This window comes from Paramisgurnus dabryanus, chromosome 6 (genome assembly GCF_030506205.2).
Source record: "Paramisgurnus dabryanus chromosome 6, PD_genome_1.1, whole genome shotgun sequence".
Lineage (NCBI taxonomy): Eukaryota > Metazoa > Chordata > Actinopteri > Cypriniformes > Cobitidae > Paramisgurnus > Paramisgurnus dabryanus.
In genome coordinates this window covers 9415546-9435695 of record NC_133342.1, presented here as the reverse complement: position 1 = coordinate 9435695, position 20150 = coordinate 9415546, and the positions used below count along the sequence as shown (strand labels likewise).

Here is a 20150-nt window from a genome sequence, read left to right as displayed (position 1 = left end):
TCTACTCCTGTTTGCGAGGGTTTCACGCAGAATGACCCCTGTCATTCACAAACGCCCTGTTTAGTGAACCGTCCTATCCTGTACTGTCATAAAGTTTGCATATGGAGGAAAAATGATTTTAAAAGTAGTAAAAGAAGGAGTATTAGTGTTAAAGGAAGGAAATGAAGAATAATAAAGTGATAAAGCGCAGCTGGTCTGTCCTCCTCTGCTCTCCGGTCATTCCTGTGTTTTATTCATTCTTATTAAGGACAGCGTGGACTCCGTGCGTCCTCATACAGTAAGTAGGCCAGTCGGCAAACATCTGTCTTCGCACACTTGAAGGAGAGCGGCCATATTTCATACTAATTGCTAAATAGAGAATCTTTAAGGAGAGCACATCTAGACCGTCCCCCGACCTCAAGCATGCATGCCTCGGTTGTGCCATTTAAGGACAGAAGAACAAGCAGAGCCTCATAAAACATGAAAGATAAGAATATGCTGGGATGATCTTTATGTTTATAAATGAATAAAGGTTGAAGACTGTATTATAACATTATGCACTGTCAGTCATAGGTTTGCATGTGAAAACAGTAATGTAATGCTCAGTCGGGTCCAGAATTGTTTTGCAAATATTTAACTTGTGTCTGTTGAACAGATTATACAGTCATAGCTAAATAAATATGAGGGTCTTTGTGGGATAACGTGAGCTCAGATTAAACAGAGCGGGCTAACACAGCTGTTTTGCCTTCTGCTTTTTACCAACACAGATCCATCACAGCTTAAAATGCTAAAAAAAGGAAGCATGATAAAGTTGTTGAAGTCTTTTAAAGTTCATTGGATGCAGTCAGAGATGGGAAATGGGACACAAGCACTACAGATTTATGTTAGTCAAAAAAATGCAAATACATTAGTCCTGGATAGATCAATTTATTAGCTTTATTAAATAATATTATCCCGTACCATAATATCTGCACCCCATTTTTTTTTTTTTTACATCTGGCTGCAATTGTTTACAAAGTTCTTTGATAACATGTTTAAGTGTTATAATTGGGTCCCCAGTCCTTGTTCCACCTAGAAAATGTGATAAAGATCAACCCAGTAACTTAGTTTTGGTAAACCATTCTCTGCAAGCATGTGGAAAATAGGTAATTGAAATATGGCTCCCCTTGTGATGTCAAAAGGGGATAATACTACACCTTAATCTGCACTATCCAACCACGGCACTGCCATTTAGTGCAGAGATCAGCTCATTTGCATTTTAGAGGACACAACCATTAACGTGCTATAATAAATTATCGGATGATATTTTGAGCTAAAACTTCACATACGTACTCTGGGGACACCAAAGATTTATTTGACATCTTAAAAAAGTCTTGTGAAATGTCCCGTTTAAGTTATCTGTTTAATGATTTTGAAAATAATCCTTATCAGGTTTCATGTTGGCATGCATGGTTATATTTTATACGCTATATGAATAAATAGATGCCGGACTTTTGATAGAGATCAGATTCAGAGCGATCCCTTTAAACATAAACAAAGTTCTTTCTCTTTCACGTGAGGTGTTACTTCCAGATTTTATAAGTTGCAGAAGAGAAGCCACCTGGTGGATAATAGTATATTCATATTATGAGATAATAAAACAGGATAGTTTAAATAGTTAGCATAGTATGGGATAGTATAGTATAGCGTGTCACACTGGTGAAATTCACCATAGGGATTTCATCATAGAGATTGCAGGAGTAGATTTCAAGCACCATATTTTGCACTAAATAGATTTAAATTTTTTTGAATCATTCCTAGTGTACAAATATCTCAAATAAACATCATGTGATTTGAATGCAGCCAAATGAAAACAACTTTGTGTCATAAGAAACAATGAACTGCAGCTTGACTTTCTATGTTAACATCTTCTACAATAAATCACTTTCAATAAAGATTGCCTATTTAAGGGAAATTGTATCTAATTTGAAATCATTTAGTTTATGATTATTTCCCTTTTTAATCTAAGAATAGTTTTTTTTGTTGTTGAAAAAAACAACATGATCTCACAGCAATTTGTATGTATTATATGTATTATATTTCATGCAAACAAATTCATAGATTTTTGTATAATTTGATTTATGACATTAGGGTTAGGGTCGGGATATCATTATTGCTTTTGTACAATTCACTTCGTATAAATTCTTATAAATTAGCTGACACTTGTAAAAGACATGTAATCTTCTGGTTAAAAAAAAGCAAAAACATCCAATGTTTCTAGGTATTTCATCATGTTTTATCCTATTGTGTTACTTCAAACCTTTCTTGATCAGACCTGATATGACCTGTTTTATCATTTGTCATGATGCATATTGAAGCAGTTCTTTCTTTCTAATCATGGAAATGTGTAATCTGTTCCTCAGGGTGTCAGATTTACAGCAGCTTTTATTGACAACCGGTGATAGAATGAGAAGATTACAACATTAACCTCTAGCTAAACTGCTCATTTTATTTAGATGGATATTTTGGGTTTTAAATAGATTCTGGCTCTATTCTGTTCAGTCTCCATTAGGATGCACGTGTTAGATACAGTGTTGGGTGTAACTAGCAACTATAGTTACTGTCATTTAATTATGTTTTATTTTTCCAGTAATTTAATTACAGTTACTTCTGATGTAAATGAAGTAAATACTGTTTATGGACTGTAGATCAATGATATAAAAAAAGAAATCTGCGCCTATTTAAGTTAATTTTCTTTTTATTTATTTCACTTTTTCAATTCATGAATGCACTGGATAAATGTTTAAAAGTAGTGCAATCATCTGTCGGTTCTCTGTGAATCAAAAATGTATATTTATGTATGTGTTATACATTTACTCTAACATTTTTAAAACACTTTCACGTTTGAGGTCCGATTTTGCTAATTTATTTTGATTTATGTCAAAAATCACACGCTGTTTCCCAATCCGAAATGAGAAAACCCATTCAATATTTCAAAGACATACCCGTAGCATTCACGGTTGGCCTACATCATGACTGTATATCTCTATTGTAGCAACGTTGTTTTTGTTCTGTAACTCTGGTGCTTCTGGTTTTTGTGACTTAAATTGTCCAGTCTATTATTCAATAAGTGTGGTCCACGAGCCAATGAATATGTGTTCAGTGTAAGATTGTACAGACTCTTGTTCTCCCTGATCTGATGAATCACAGATGCTTGTGGCTTTGATGAGGTGTAATGTCTTCCTTCAGCTTCTTCTATCTCTCTCTCTCTCTCTCTCTCTCTCTCTCTCTCTCTCTCTTTCTTCAGTCTCTTTAGATCGTCCTGTGCATCTTCACACATCCTCCTCCTCACAATTCACTCCATTTGTTGGTCTTTATATCTCTCGCTCATCAAATTCTTTCCTTTTCTTTCCTCATTAGATTGTGTGTGGTTGTGGCACTGCCACTGCCAGCTCTCGCTGAATGATGCTGCGTGTGTGTATGGATCTTGCTATGTTTGTAATGTGTCACGAATATAGCTCAAGACAAAATTTCACCTTTTTGGTGGTCATTACTTGTAAAGAAGAAAGGCTTATGAACTCCCAAATTATGTTTCAATTCAAATGTAAAATGTCAGGTTTGTGTGAGGATTAAAGTGCTAGGAGATGGAAAATACGATATAAAACAATGAATATCTATGAGATGCGTGTGCATGAGAAAACATTTCTGAAAGTGTTTTTCTGAATCCAGATACAGAGCCTATATTTATTAGATACACAGATATTACATTTTTCCACCAATACCAAAAGACAATTACTGATAGTTTGGTGATTATATTAACTTGCATTAACTAATTTCTAAAAATGACACATTCTGAATGTGATTAATTCATATAATGACCATTATTATTCAACATTAAACTAGTGATGTTTCTTTACATTTTTCTGCTGATAGTGTGAAAAGTTGCTTTTATCGCCCAATACTGATTATTATTGATTATATCGGTGCATCTTTAATATTTATGTCTCACCAAGTGACAGAAAGTTACATTTTGCAGCTACGTCGAAAAGGCTATTTCTATTTCTTTGTTAACAGGAACATCTACAGTACATGTACAGTATACTTTATATTTCAAAACCTTTTAGCAGTAATAACAATGCACTGACTGTAATTTATTAATTTGTGACAAGAGTATGCTGCAAACCACTGACGCCTAGTGGCCGTTGTTGGTAAAACCACTAAAAGTGTCAATTTTTTATAATTTATATACTTTATTGCATTTTTTTTTTTATTACAATAACTGTAAACTACTACAACAATTTAATTAAATATTTTCACCTTCAGACACTTCCGTGAAAAAACTTTAAAGTGTCTTCTTTAAAACAAGACCAAGATTAGGCTTCTAGACCAAAAAATGCCTCATATAGCCATGAGTTTTATTAATTTGAAGGTGTACATCACATTTTCACCCCCTCACTCAAAAAGGGCTGCACCAGTTAAGGTGTTGTATAAGCAGATGCATCTGGTTGCAGTTGCATTTTGATAACAAAAATATTTTCTTTTGAAATAAAATACACAGATAATAAGTCCAGATAAGCAAATCCAGGATTGTGTATTAATTTTTGTTGATCATGTTGGCTTATAAATATATGACTACATTATATATGAAATGTTTGAAACAAACACCTGATTACAAGTACCATAAAACAGTCGCAAAGTCTCTTAATGGTGTGTCTATGATTATAAATGAACCTCTAATGTTACTTTGGCATCTTTAATGTTTAAACCTTTTTCCATTCAGCTGGAGAAAGGATCCAAAAATCATATACTGACCGTTAGAAATCTGCTCTTTGTTCTTAAGTCTTAGGTTTGGCTGAAGACATCAATGCTACAGCTTTCCAAGAATGTCTTTAAGAAAATCACACAAATATTTGCAAACTGATCTCCGTCCAGAATGCAAACGTTTCCAATGAAATGTAGTCCAGACCTGGTTTAATCTCGGGCAGAATACCACAGATTGTTCTTTGTTTCGCAGTCCTGCTGTGGCCGAGTCTCAGTTATAACTGCAGGATAAAGAAGTGCTTACTGTACTCTATGTCAACCTTATTTGGTTCAGCATGAATTAAAATGTATTTTACAATAACTGGAAATGTATGCATGTCCTCTGTTGAAAAAGATTTAATTGTAAGCATTTCGTCGTCCAATCGCATTAAAGATTTTCATTGAAGATGCGTCAGAAGCATCATTGCATCCGAGCTGTTGACATTTTCCCAATAGCTTTTGACATTCAGCTTTGTGAAGCTGTCTCAAAGTTTCTTTGAATATCAGAAAAAACTGCAGTCAGGAAAGAAAGAAACCATTTACATTTACACAAAGCAAATGCCATGCCGGCTCCAGAGTTACACCTAAACAAAAACTGAATTTCAGTGCCAGTGTTGTTTATAAAGTTAAACTGATTTAATTATCCTTAAAAGCAAATGTCAGCTTTCAAGTACTTTCCTATCTGAACTGAACCGAATCGAACCTAACCAACCCATCAGAAGGCTTTCCAACCAGTTTATTTCTTGATGTGCTTTATTTTTGGCAAACATAAACTCTCTTCTGTGATTAGATATGTGGGAAACTTGTGAATGATGTCAACTGTGCTCATCTCATTGTGGGTTATTTAGCTGCCAATGTGTCAAGCATCATGGGTATTACAATACCATCCAATGATTTACCAGCTTACATTCAGGGGTCACATGGGAAACCTGTAAGAAACAAGCAGAGGGATATTTATGGAAATTAATTTTCATGCTTTTATTGTGTGAGACACTGCAGTTCTCAGGTCTTTATGATTGGGTATTGACTTCTGTGTTGGACCAGGGGTGGAGTGAGGTGGTGGCTTTTTTAAAAGTCCTGAATCTTTTCTCGTTTCTAAAATAAATTCATTCAGTATACTAGGTCGGTGTTAGCATGTTTGAGATGTCTCCTTATATAAAACAACTTGACTTATCAGCTTTCTTCTAAGATGTTTGAAATAGGTGTGTTTGACAATTAATCGTGATTGTATTTTTAATTGTAAAGCACTTTGGTACCCTTGTGGTTGTTTAAACTGTGCTCTATAAATAAAGTTGGATTGGATTGGATTAATCTATAGCAGAAGAAAAGTTTTTGTTTACATCATATTATGTGTGTGAACTGTGTATAATAACTTTGTATAGATAACTTCACACACTTGCATGTATATATTTAAGAAATGTTTACATCTGGGAAAAATAATTATGTATGTATAAATATGCACACATGCATGTATAATTTTAAGAAAAAATATATATTTATATATTTGTTTTCAAAATTATACATGCATGTGTGCATATTTATATATACATAATTATTGTATTCATTAACTGTGATGCCAGTAATGACATCACAGTAACGCGTGCAATTAGACAGCAGAGTACTCAATATGATTTCATGGGACCATGCCCCTAGACCCCCTAAATTTGGGCTAAGCCCCCAATGTTTCTAAAGTCTGGCTCTGCCCCTAGGTGGTAGTGATCTGTGGGTCGTCTCATAATTGGCTGACCCTTCAGGGTAACCAAAATCCCCAGAGTTAAATTAACACTGCTTTGTGTTTTTTATTGGTCCACACTATAGACTGTTAAAAAGTAAAAAGTGTTAAAAGCTACAATCTGTGACTTTATCCTCTTTTTCACCATTTCTCTTTGAAACCTAAAATTGCATTTTACATCTTACTTGTAGAGTTATTTTCTTAACTTAGGTTTAGATGTTGGCTTTGTTTTATTTAAAGTCACCATTATGGTGATCAATATTTGTTTTAGCGGGGAAAAAGCGGGGTTTTTTCTGGCTGCTATAACGTTGTGTGTTTAAAACATGTTTGTTGAGGCCAAAAGGCAATTCTGTCACGGTGATCCGTGTCATGTTTTGTTTGTGTCTCCGATTACGTCACCTGGACAATTCACGGACTGATTCATCACACCTGTTCCCTGTTAAGTGTTGTGTATTTATACTGCTGTCTGTTTCTCACCTGTCGCCGGATCATTGTCATTGTCACTACTTTCATGTCTGTTCCTGTTTCTTGTATTGGATGTTTCTGTGTTACCTGCCCGTTGTTTTATTCTCGTGTTTTGTTTCTAGTTCTGTTAATAAATGTTATTTATTTCATGGTGAACCCTGCACTTGCGTCCTAACTTCCTCACTCCTGCATCCCAGTCGTGACAGAATGATCCGGCCAGACTGGACGCAGCGGGTTCACGGAGGGCGGCTCCCCCAGGAGTTTCGTCGAGGGGGAGTAGTGACATCGGGGTTCATTCCCCATCAGCCCCGATGTCTCTTGGGGACCACCGTGAGCGATCGCTCGCTCCTGCGAGCATGCAGGAGGAGGATCGGCCCAGGAGGTCCCCCAACGGTTGAGTCGTCGTCGACGGTCCCTCGGAGGACCACCATCCTGCTCGCAGGGGGATCCGGAACGGACCACGCCCGATCATTTCCCCGGGGTGGCTACCGAGAGAGGGTCCCCGTTTCCGCGAGGGGATGGGAGATGACTTCCGGGGGCAGCTGATCGTCGGCGATTCCCAGGAGGGGGGTAATTCGTCTGCCTCGGTTCTCGGAGCGATCGCTCCGGTTCTCCTGGCGCAGTCCGGCCTACCGTTCCTGTTGGTCTCATCCCGGCGGCTGCCGGCTTCGCCAGGGTCCCCAAGCCCTCCACCCCTCCCTTGGACTCTCGCTACCAGACTTTTGTGTTTGTTTTGTTTATGTGAGTGTCTGGTAGCCACTCGTAGAGGGAGGGGTCATGTCACGGTGATCCGTGTCATGTTTTGTTTGTGTCTCCGATTACGTCACCTGGACAATTCACGGACTGATTCATCACACCTGTTCCCTGTTAAGTGTTGTGTATTTATACTGCTGTCTGTTTCTCACCTGTCGCCGGATCATTGTCATTGTCACTACTTTCATGTCTGTTCCTGTTTCTTGTATTGGATGTTCCTGTGTTACCTGCCCGTTGTTTTATTCTCGTGTTTTGTTTCTAGTTCTGTTAATAAATGTTATTTATTTCATGGTGAACCCTGCACTTGCGTCCTAACTTCCTCACTCCTGCATCCCAGTCGTGACACAATTCTATGGCGGTGGTTAGGATATAATGTCAAACATCATTATCTATATCTTTGCATTATCTTTGCTTATTCACCAGAAGTATTTTCTGTCAATAATGTGATACTAAAGTATGAGATATTTTAGGCTGAAAAAAGCATGTTTCATTTACATTAATGTTTAGTATGTCTACTTAAAGGCAGGATAGGCAGGAATTATCTAAAAAAAACTTTTTTACAAATTTGTTTAAACTGTCTTTATATACCAATACATAAGTAAAATGTAAGTACTCTGAAAAAGAGAGTATAAACATTGAGTGTCTGTAAACCTCTCACCACTGTTTTAAACACAGCTCATTTTTCCATTCACTCCACCCCCTTTCTTCTAAAGCCACGCCCCCAAAACACATGAACGTGCGACGCTGACCGGCTCTGCTGGGAGCGCGGTGCATGTAGTAACATCATGTCACAATATTGCATGTAATAATACGCCTAACTTTATCACTATGAATATAAACAAATAGGATTGCTTTTAGTACTCACTATTAAGCCAGTGTTTTGCATGGAAGAGTTTCCGTGATGAAAGCATTGTTGACTCTGATGAGGACTACACTCCGGAGACAATACCACTACCGCATCGTCGACTCAAGGAAAAGCCACGCGATATTTACTCTCGTTTGACTGCTTCGTTTATTCCTTTGTTTGCCTTCGCTGACTGCATATGCAGGTACTGTGAGTTCTGAATGCACTTTCTCTGCCATACTTTTTCTCTTCCTATAGTGCCTTGTGCAGGTTCAAATCAATCGGGTGTGCGCATGTGTGGGCAGATCCCATAGCAACAGGGGTGGTGCCATTGTCGCGAGAGAGAGTGATAGTCGCGCAAGCCAATCATTTGTTTTGCCCCGGATGTTTAAAACCTTGTGAGAGGTCTACAAACACTCGAGTTTTATACTCTCTTTTTCAGAGTACTTACATTTTAATTATGTATTGGTATATAAAGACAGTTTAAACAAATTTGTAAAAAAAACTTTTTTAGATAATTCCTGCCTTTAATGGCTGCGGGTTGTAAAAGAAAATAGATACAGAGTGTGGGACGGGCTTTGGCAGGCCAAATATTTTCATGAAAGCGGGAAACCACTGGGTAGGACTGCGCAATATATCATTACAGAACCAACATCTTGTTACTCATATTTATTTATTTAGTTTCATTTGACATTTTTATTAATAAATTGATAGAATAACTCTCTCGTATTTCCTCTCTATTTGTCTCTCTCTCTTAGAAAAAGAATCTTAATATCGAAATAAAGAAGTAAATAAGTATATTGTATGTCACAACATATAGCAATGAATATTATTTATTTTCTCCCTCTCTCAGGTTCCTCTGAGCACTGAATGTGTTCGTGCAGTAATGAAGATGACGTACTGTCCTCACTGTAGTGGTGTGGCCTCTGCTAAGCCCTGTTCAAACTACTGTAAGAACGTCATGAAGGGCTGCCTTGCCAATCAAGCAGATCTGGACTCTGAGTGGAGGAACTTGGCAGGTGGGTGGGACCAAGCTGAACCTTTTATTAGAATGGTAAAAAGGACAACAGTAAAAAGTATATTTTATATTTTACGTAGACTATTATTAGATGTTAGTACATGGATATGTTGACAGGTGCAGTTTAGTACTTATATAAATATACATAATTATAATAACATGTATGAGATTTTGTTTACAAATGATTAAAAAAACATGCATGTCCATTTTGTTTAAACTCTGAACTTGTTTGAATGTGTCTTGCCTTAAAGTCGGTAGGAAACGTTTCTTATTCATGAAAGGTTTGCATTTCCTTCAAGTAAGCTAATAAAATATATCTTTTTTTTCATATACTGTGGCAAGTAGCCATATAATAAGTGGGAACATGTACATTCTAGCTATGGGCATTTTTTAGTAATATAATTTTTGAATATTTGAGCTTATAAAAAACGGATATACGTTTATTTAAATGACGTTAATTATGACACACGTTTTTGAAGTTTTATGTACTTTTCATTTTGTAACAATTTCACAGAAGGATTGTAAGTAGGAAATATCCACAACAAGCTAAGATATTCTATACATATGTATTTTTAAGTTGAAAACAGGAAAATCCTTGGTGTTTCAAGTTGGTCTTTAGTACGAATTTAGTACTGTTTAATCTTACAGAATTTATATTATACCAAATATTGTACCCTGACCCCAAGCGAAATTTGAGTTTTGAGGACTTGAAGACAGTGATGCCAAGCACGTCTAAATAACGATTACTCCAGTGGACAAAAACAAACTTACAAAAGTACTTCATTTAGTCTGCGATCTAAATTGCCAAAACAATCAGAAATACATACAAATTATTTTCCTGTATATTTTACATTAAAGTCTGTAAAAGACAGTACAGGTAAAGTGTAAAAGCTTTAAATGAGCAGTTGTATTAACCCTGCGGTGACGCATTAAAGACAAACAAACATTGTGTGTGTGTGTCTGTGTGTAGATGCCATGCTGCAGACCGTTGATAAACTGAGCCGACCTTACAGTGTGGACTTAGTGGTTCTGTCTTTACCCAAGCGTATCGCTGAAGCTGTCCTCTACATGCAAGACAACCTCAACACTTTCAACAACAAGGTCAGCCTTTCTTAACTTTCACCTGACTTTAATACAACATTACCTTCAAATAAATATACTCCTGCTCTTCTACTTATATACAGTAGTACTATGATAAAATGACTGTATGGACTCTGTATCATACACTTAGTCCCATGCCATGAGACGTCTGTTCCACTGCAGTCCCTGATGTGACGTTATATCCCTCAGGTGTTTCAGGCGTGTGGTTCACCTTCTCTGAGCTTCAGTTCTGAGGATCAGATCAAACGAGGTAGAAACACAGCCGATGAGGTCAGCAGCACACCGGGAGCTCAACTGGAGAAACTGGTGAGTGTGTTTGCATGCTGTGAAGTAAAGGTCTTCTCGTGTCCAAAGAAATGTACCCGACCAGAAATGACCCGAATCACTTTTTACCCTAAGTAACCCATCATGCATAAATCTTTTATTTTAAATAAAGACCCAACCCAAGAAAATTAGACTTAAGTCCGACCCAAACCACTGGCACCAGTATTTTTTTAATCCGACTGGACCCTATTGTAAACGGCACCGGTGTGTGAGCAGTCTGCATATTTTCTGTTGTTATATGACAAAGAGACCAAGGTAACCGCTAAAATGTGCGTTCAAAATTGGTTTACAGGTCTAGCTCAATTAAAATTAACCTACAAGCGCTCTTGGCAAACAGAAAACTGGTCGGAAAAGGACGCAATACACACACGCAAAATAGTTTGGGTCTTCTCAGGTCCATTCTGCAAAAATTGTACACTATGCCGCTGTTATTAAACCTGAGCCATGTCCGATGCACACATGAAACTTTTAGACCCTAATCCACTTGGGTCGGACCTTGGGTTTTGGATCTACTGTAAGTGGACCCGTGAAGACCTTTACTGTGGAGATCAAGTCAAATGTATTTAAAGAATACAGACTTGATTTAAGATAATAAAAGTTTTGATTAAGTTTGGATTTCAAGTTGGTTTCAAGAGAGATAAAGCCTCATCCAAGTAAGAAAAAGTAACGCAAAAGTAACGCAAAAGTAACCCAAGTATTATTTTCCATGAAAAGTAACATTGTTATTAATTTTTTTGGGGAGTAACTTAATATTGTAATACATTACTTTTAACTTTCGCCAACACTGTGTATATCAGATGTTAATATTTCATCAGATTGAATAGTGATGTTGTTCTCTGATCTCTTTCAGTTATCTGATGTGTCGAGGATGTTAAGAGATGTGATGCAGTACTGGATCCTTTTGCCGAGTAAACTCTGTGTGGATCGTGAATCTGGACCCAGTGAAGTGGACAGATGTTGGAACGGCATTAGTGTCAATAGGTGAGGACACTTTAAGGTCCCCATGAACAGTAAGTCGCCATCGACTTTGCTTCCGTATTGTGACGTATTTCCAAGTGAAATGGAAAATCACACAAGAAAAATAGGGGGTGTTTGTGTATTCTGTAAATTGATTGGATATGGAAAAGTAGGCGTTTCATTCATTAATGGAACTCATAGCAGACTTCGGGGTTAACTGATTCTCTGCCTAAGCTGTCAAGCTGACATCATCAGGAAAGGATCGCCATAAGAGGGTTGATGTATATTTCAGAAATTGAAATAAAATGTCTTATTTTTAAAATAATGACCCACACAGATACATTTTTCCTAATAAACATTGCAATTTTGCATTAAAAAATAAGAATTGTCAGTGTTATATTTCACAACCTCAGCTTTGAGCAACACATTTATAATCTTTAATAAGACTCTATGAAAATACTGGACAGTACATTTAGACTGAAGTTTCACCTGATCTGTATACTCTCCACCGATCCTTAACTTCCCTAGCGTTCATATATGTGTTGTCGCAGGTATTTGCCCGAGTTGATGGGAGACGGGTTGGCTAATCAGATCAATAATCCTGAGGTGGAGATCGACATCACCAAACCAGACATGGCAGTACGCAAACAGATCATGCAACTGAAGATTATGGTCAACCGACTGAAGAATGCCATCAATGGGAATGATGTGGACTTTCAGGACACCAGTAAGTAAAGATTTCTCCTGATGTATATTGTAGGAGTTTAGAGGAAGATTCTCAAAGCAATGTTTTATTTCCCAGAGATGGCTTTTTCGTGGTGTAAAAGACAAGAATTTGATGGTTTAATCTAGTCTAAACGTAATCTCAGATGTTTGTCCCAAAAATGTTACAACATCACTTGTTAACAATACAGCATGATATACTGGTGTAATATAAGTCTCACAAGATTTTTTATAGCAAGTCCGAAATGGGAGCAAAAACTTGCTGTTTTCATGTGTGTATCTTTAAATGCATATGAGCTACAGTTACTCACTCCCGTACCAAAAGAAAGTGAGAGCTTTAAGTTATAATAGATCTGATTCCTGTGAATACAATCTGAGACAATAGTATCTAACAACTCGCTGAGGGCAGAAACTATGTTAATGCAGGACTGTCAGTCAATGACCGTGGGCAGGGCTTTATCAGTGTGACATCACATTGATGAGAGAATAAATCAAAGCAGTCTCATTAGACATGCCGTATTGAACTGGGATTTAAAAAGGAGTGGGTGGTTGTGTTCACACACTGCCAATGCAAACACCTTGTAAAAGTGGATTTTGCATAATAGGTGCCCTTTAAGAGAAACATCTAAGAAACAGAGGACTTTATTTGGTTTCAGTTATACTTCATCCATAAACAATAACTGAGGTCTCATTCAAGACTTACGACACTAGCATTTAGGCATTTTGCAGATGCTTTAATCCAAAGTGACACACAGTGCAAACAATCTCTACATTTTTATATCTGTATGGGAGATCGGGGCACAAAGTACTGCAAAAAATGACTTTCTTAGTATTTTTGTCTTGTTTTCAGTGCAAATATCTAAAAATGATTAAATTAAGATGCATTTTCTTGATTAACAAGAATGACCTAGGAAAATATGTCTAGTTTTTAGACAAAAAATATACAATTAAAGTGAATGTGTGTAAGAAAAAAATGGAGTAAGAACAAGGTTCAAGTTTTTTTGGCAAGTTTTTTGCTTGTTTTATGCACACATTCACTTAAATTTTATGTTTTTTGTCTTGCTTGAGAGTTGCTATTTCAGGAGACAGTATTGCGTGTTCAATACTACCAGTAATAAATGGTTATACTGTATTGTCTGTAAAACTTCATTATTTCAAACACATACTGTCAGACTTGAAAATTATTAGTAGTCCATGTAAATGATTAGCTTTCCTGTTTTGATATCACTTTCTTTGCCTCGTGTTCTCATTTGTAGGTGATGACATCAGCGGTTCAGGAAGTGGAATGTGTGCCGAGAACCAGTGTTCCCAGGTTCCACAACTCACGGTCCCAAACACGGACAAACCCAAAGTCTACGCCTATCCATCAGAGAACAAGAAGGTGGTGAATGGCAGAAGCAGCCAGAATCTTCCTTGCGTCAGCCTTTATCTTCTCTCACTGGTCACAATCTTGCTTAGGCGATAATTGACAGGCAAATCCACCAATTAGGACTCTCTATAGGACTGGGTTGGATTGTGGAGGGGTGGGTTTAGTTACATTGCCAAAACAAAAATGCAACGGAAACTGGCCAATGCATCACTTTTTTGTTGTCTTGAATACGAACACCACAGAATGTTCTTAGACCTGTCTACGTTTTTGTTTTTTATTTGATATATGGCACCCCTAGAGCTGGTCTTCTGCTTGCCTTTGTGTCTTTTCTGTGATGGAAAGGTGCGTATGTCCGCTTTCAACTGATTATCCGACCCCAACAAAACAAGTCATTGATGGTGTTACATTATATTTATTTATTAATTAAGACCCTGGTGTTTATATAACAAATGTTGGTTTTAGTGTAGACCCTTTCGGCGTGAGAACGTCTTTTAATGATTTTCTGAATGGGTCCCAGAACACAAAGCACATCTAAAAGAGTTTTTTACTTTCTCAGCTTTCTTTTTAATAATGAAAACAACCTCTGCAAGGTCTTGTTTGGTTTATTGCGTAGTATTTTCTTTGCACACTTTCTTTCCAGGGCTGTCTTAAAGTAAACACAACATGTATGTATTCTGGATGTAAATAAACATACTAACACAGTCACATTTTCAAGCATATCTTTAAAGGCCAACAGTACTCGAGCAATATTTGGGGCTTACGGTAACAAACGTACACCAGCATGTGTTAAAGGATAGAATGAGAGGTGTAATTTAATCACCATACACAGTCATGTGTTTTATGTACGAGTCTGTACTGTTATGTGCACTAGAGGTCTTCACGGGTCCACTTAGATACGAAAACCTGAGGTCCATCCGGAGACCCAAGCAGGTCGGGTATAACATAAGCGGCATCAGGTCTCTGGTAATTTAAAATAAATGTGGTTTTGCCGAACAGACCCGAACTGTCTCGCGTAACTGTGTGCATCGAGTCCTTTTTCAACCCCTCCTTTGTTTGCCAAAAGCGCTTGCGACATCAAGTGGCTGCCGGTAGGTTAATTTTCTATGAGCCAGACCTGTCAATCAATTTTGAGTGCAATTTTTGTCAGATAATAAATGAAAATAAATGGTTAAAAGCAGCGGGCCAAATTGATTGTGAAGGTCTGGCTGGTGTGTGCTGAACTGCAAACGGCATACATGTCGGTGCCTTTTACATTCAGGTACAGTCGGGATAAAAAAATTGCCACTGGTTCGGGGTGGACTCGGGTCTGATTTTTTCGGGGTTGTGTCTTTCTTACACTTTCTTTCCAAGTTAAAAAAGTATATATTTGTGCACGTTGGGTTTAGGCAAAAAGTGATTTGTGTCATTTCGGGTCGAGTGCATTTCTTTAGACCCGAGAAGACCTCTAATGTCCAAGTCGAAATGAAAGCTAATAATAGGAATATAATGCATATGTGTATTCTACATGCTGTGTTCGTGACATGTAAGTGTGTGTTTTAAATACACACGGCTCTTTTGCGAGTGAAAATATTGTACGCACATATATTGTTAAAACAGCATTGTAACATTAAGGCAAACATTGCTGTAACATTTAACAAAAGTCTGGCAGTATTACCCATTACAAATGTTTAAGAATAGAAACTTACTGTATGCAAGCACACAATGAATGAAATTTGTGTTTGACCGAGCTTTAAAGGGGCGGTCACACTACACTTTTCTTTCCATTGATACGCATGCAAATGCATCAGACCGGAAATTAAGATATTTTTGCATATTGCAGCGTACCAAAGTTCATGTACTGCCTCTCTTCTAGCCCATATTTGCAGTAATGTCCAAAAAAATATTTGCATGCTTAAAGTCTGTAGTGTGACCGCCCCACAAGACGGGCATCAGTGAGGTCCTTTCCTCTTTCAGTGAAATCTCTCCATGTTTATAGAAGTTACAGGAAGTGATGTCACCCATAGGATGTACAGTAATGATGTCATTTACAGATGGAGTGTGCATCTGACGGGTCATACAGATCATCACATCACAACAATCTCCTAAAACACACACAAACACACATTTTTGTAATGTTGCACCTTGCATGACGCACACAGCCTCTCTTTGATAGATCGGTATCGTCCACTTAGGATTGGAGAAATATCCTGCAGGCAACTTTATGGATTGTTTGAATGTTTGGTAAAAATCTTTACAGAGTTATCTGACCTGAAATCATTTTTAAATTCTAGCACGTTTGTTTGCAGATGAGTGACAGTTCCCAAGGTCAGGAAAACAGTCCCACGTTTAGGTGTAATGCCTTATAGTGATAAATATGTCTGATATTTTCAAATGGTCTCATAGGGATACAATAGAAACAATGCATTCTGATATATACTGTACTTCATTATTTTTGTTTGTTTGTTTTTAAATGAACAATAATGGGGAGTTTGTGTTCAAGGTTTTTTATGAGGCTGAAGAAAATGATTTGTCCATGTTGTTGTATGTTCTATGAAAAGATTAAGAAACCCTTGTGTCGATTATAAACATCATACGATTTTAAAAATGTGTCAAGTTTGTTTCATTACTTTGAAATTCAAACACACATGCATGATAATGTGCTCAGCAACTCTTTATGCAAGTCATTTGGGACCCTGCGTTACAAAACCTTAAGTCGCAGAAGTATATGTGTAGCAAAAGCCAACAATTGTATGAGTCAAAATTATAGATTTTTCGTTTATGCCAAAAATCATTAGGATATTAAATACCGATCATGCTCCATGAAGATATTTTGTAAATTTCTTACCGTAAATGTACATTTTATTTATGTGAGTGGATGGAGTTGCTCTTTTCCTCGATATTTTGATTTTTTTGCACCCTCAGATATCAAATATGAAATATTGTCCTATCCTAACAAACCATACATCAATGGAAAGCTTATTTATTCAGCTTTCAGATGATGTATAAATCTCAATTTTAATATTGACCCATATGACTGGTTTTGTTGTCCTGGGTAACATTTTTCTTATGGAAACAGTTTTTCATTAAACGTCATTTTGCATTATGGATTTAGAAAATCATGAAGTATAAAACAAATCAGACAAAAACATTCTCACAAAAATTTGTTCAAATTTCAAGAGTTGGCTAAGCACTTGTGTAAATTGTACAAAAATGTACAATAGTTATGCTGCGTTCAGACCAGCCGCTGGTAGATGCGTCAAGCGTGAGGTCTCGCGGCGCGAATGAGGCGTTTAGCGTGGCCTGGTAGACACAATTCCGCCTCATTCACCCGTGTAGTAAGCGCGAATGGCACGGGAAATGCGTGAGTTGAAAATTTTTTAACCAATCAGGAGCTTGCTCTAGTAGTGACGTGATTACAGAAAGTGAGCAGAGTTGCAGAAGCCCATGACGTGAATTTCCACGTGAATGTCTCAATGACTAGACTTTCACACGTGGCTTTCACGCCCGAATGAAGTGACTAAACTCAAAATGTTCAAGCGGCAAACTAGACGCGGTAGACGCGAATTTGATTCCTAAAACGCGGCTGGTGTGAACCCACAGTTAGAGGAAAAAATAATGAAACCTAACCTCAAAATCATGGGAGAAAGCAAATCGTATAAAAATTTACAAATATGATCGTACCAATAAATACGAAGTAGCCATCACATGAAATAGATACGAATTCCTATAAGATGTGTGTCCAAAAACCAGCCTGATCTCACAAGAATTTGTACATATTTTACGAGTTGGCTAATTCTTATAAATGTATTACTGTAGGGGGTAACGCATTACAAGTAACGTGCATTATGTAATACTTTTCTGTAGTAATGAGTAAAGTACATTAATATTTGAGTTACTTTTTTTAAAAAGTTATTTTTCAGTTTAATTCATTTGATAAAAAAATAATGTAATGAATTAAACTGAACGTAGTCACGTAGAATTACGCACCTCGTAAAATACTTCATATGAATTGCCATGAAATAATGTTGAAGTAACATACTGGCGGCCGATGACATCTTTTCTTTGCGCGAAATCAAAATATGTGTTCAGTGTGTCATGTAAATCTATGTGCATCACACATCATGTCAAAATACGTCCCTGATGCACACAGGTCGAATGGGTTTATGATAAAAGAGATGCTCACGTTCAAAAAAACCCGCAAGACACTAATTTAACACTAATCTCTGATTGCAGATGAGATTAAGGGAGTATCTTGCTATTTTGACATGTGACGCACATTGTTGACGTGATGAGCCAAACACATATTTTGCCATGACGCGTGATGCACATAGGTTGACATGATGAGCCAAACACATATTTTGACATGGCGCATGACACACACGTGACGTGCCGAACACATATTTTGAAATGACATGTAACGCTCATAGGCTCACATGATGCGCTGAACACATATTTTGACATGACACGTGCTGAACACATATTTTGATGTGACGCATGATGCAAATAGGTTCACATGACATGGTGAACACATACAGTATTTTGACATGATACACCAAAAACATATTTTAACATGACGAGCCACACATATGACGGGGTAAATACATGTTTTGAAGAGCTTCACATCGTGCGCCCTTGAAAAAGAAGTCACCAGCCCCCACTGTATTATACACTATCTACTTAAACTATGTACTCACTAATCGTCTAAGTTTCTGTCCAAGTAGTAAAACTCTGAAAAATATTTTCATTTATGCGGCAAAGTATGACAACCAATGAAATGAATATTTCTATGCTGTGAAAGCATTCAATATTAAATCAGGTTTCATTGGTGCTATGACGGTCTGTTCAGATTTAAGTCTCCATCACCTGCATGTCTCCCGTGTAGGGTCCATCTGTGTCCTCCGCTCGACTGATGATGTCAACAGCCATTTCCTGTCTATTTGGGCCAATCTCTTCTTCATGCCAGAAAATCTGCTCTGGGATCAGTGCATCAGTGTCTCATTGATTATTCTGACTAATCGCATTTGCTCTACAATCTCTCTTTAGTTATGTTTGTCTCTGTTGATCGAGTGGGCCGTTGTTTTTGTTAATTTCGGCCAATTGTGGAGGTTGATTTATAAAACGGGTACAATTTCTTTTGTGAGTAAATCTGCATTGCTCCACAGAGAAATACTTGTATATGTGATTCAGAGACTAAAATAACATCGCATCCCTATCTGAAACACACAGATCCCACACTCAGTATGGCAGATGGTTATGCACTGATTTCTTTAATATATTTTGTATACATTTTTTATATATATATATATTTCATGTTTACAGGTATATGTAATATAGCCTAATATAGACCATTTCATCGGACGCATGTGCGCTGACGCGATACATGTCTGGATCCGAACTTTACTTCCGGTTTCTTTTTTTTAATGGTCTGACTAGTTGCTAAACTGATCTCTTGAACAAATGCCTCATCGAAAATAACTAATGTTTTGGCTTCCTATCTATGTGTTATTTATGTTTATAAATAAACTACGTTTAAAGAACTTTGTTGTTATTTGTTCTTTGCGGAGTTTACCGGAAACGTGCGGCCCGCGACAGCTGCTTGTTTATGTTGTTACTGCTGAAACAGTCTATATGCATATATATTCATAATTTAGCAATTTGCAAATCAGAACTACACAAGGGTCTCTTGACATCAACATCATCACCACCAAGCTTCCGACAGCTCTTTAAAACTTTATTAAAGGGGACATTTCACAAGACTCTTTTAAGATGTAAAATACATCTTTGGTGTCTCCAGAGTACATATGTGAAGTTTTAGCATAAAATACCATATAGATCATTTATATTAAAATTACCACTTTGTAGGATTGAACAAAAATGTTTGGTGACTATGGTGGTCATTATGGTGATCAGTGTTTGCATTAAATCAGCTCATTTCCATTTTAAAAGGCACGCTCACACCTACAAAGAGCTAAAACTTCACATACATACTTATTTTTACAAAAGTATTTTGCAACGTCACTTTTGTTAGGCTTCTGATTGGCCAAGGTGGCTGTATGATTTGGGTTATATCGCTGCCTGCTGGTGTTGCATGCTCTTGACAGCACTTGATAGCATGTTTTTGCCTTTT

General features: G+C 37.2%; 1 protein-coding gene across 1 annotated transcript in view; it reads left to right on the top strand.

Moving 5' to 3' along the window:
- The window catches only part of gpc1b (glypican 1b), an 87019-nt gene extending 70391 nt beyond the window's left edge, over window positions 1–16628 (top strand). Inside the window, exons 4-9 of the mRNA XM_065262375.2 lie at window positions 9406–9571; window positions 10541–10671; window positions 10861–10977; window positions 11846–11976; window positions 12504–12679; window positions 13932–16628. Of these exons, the coding sequence (XP_065118447.1) occupies window positions 9406–9571; window positions 10541–10671; window positions 10861–10977; window positions 11846–11976; window positions 12504–12679; window positions 13932–14140 (930 nt within the window). The 3' untranslated portion in view covers window positions 14141–16628. The remainder of the gene's footprint in view (window positions 1–9405; window positions 9572–10540; window positions 10672–10860; window positions 10978–11845; window positions 11977–12503; window positions 12680–13931) is intronic.
- The last annotated feature ends 3522 nt before the right edge of the window (window positions 16629–20150 follow it).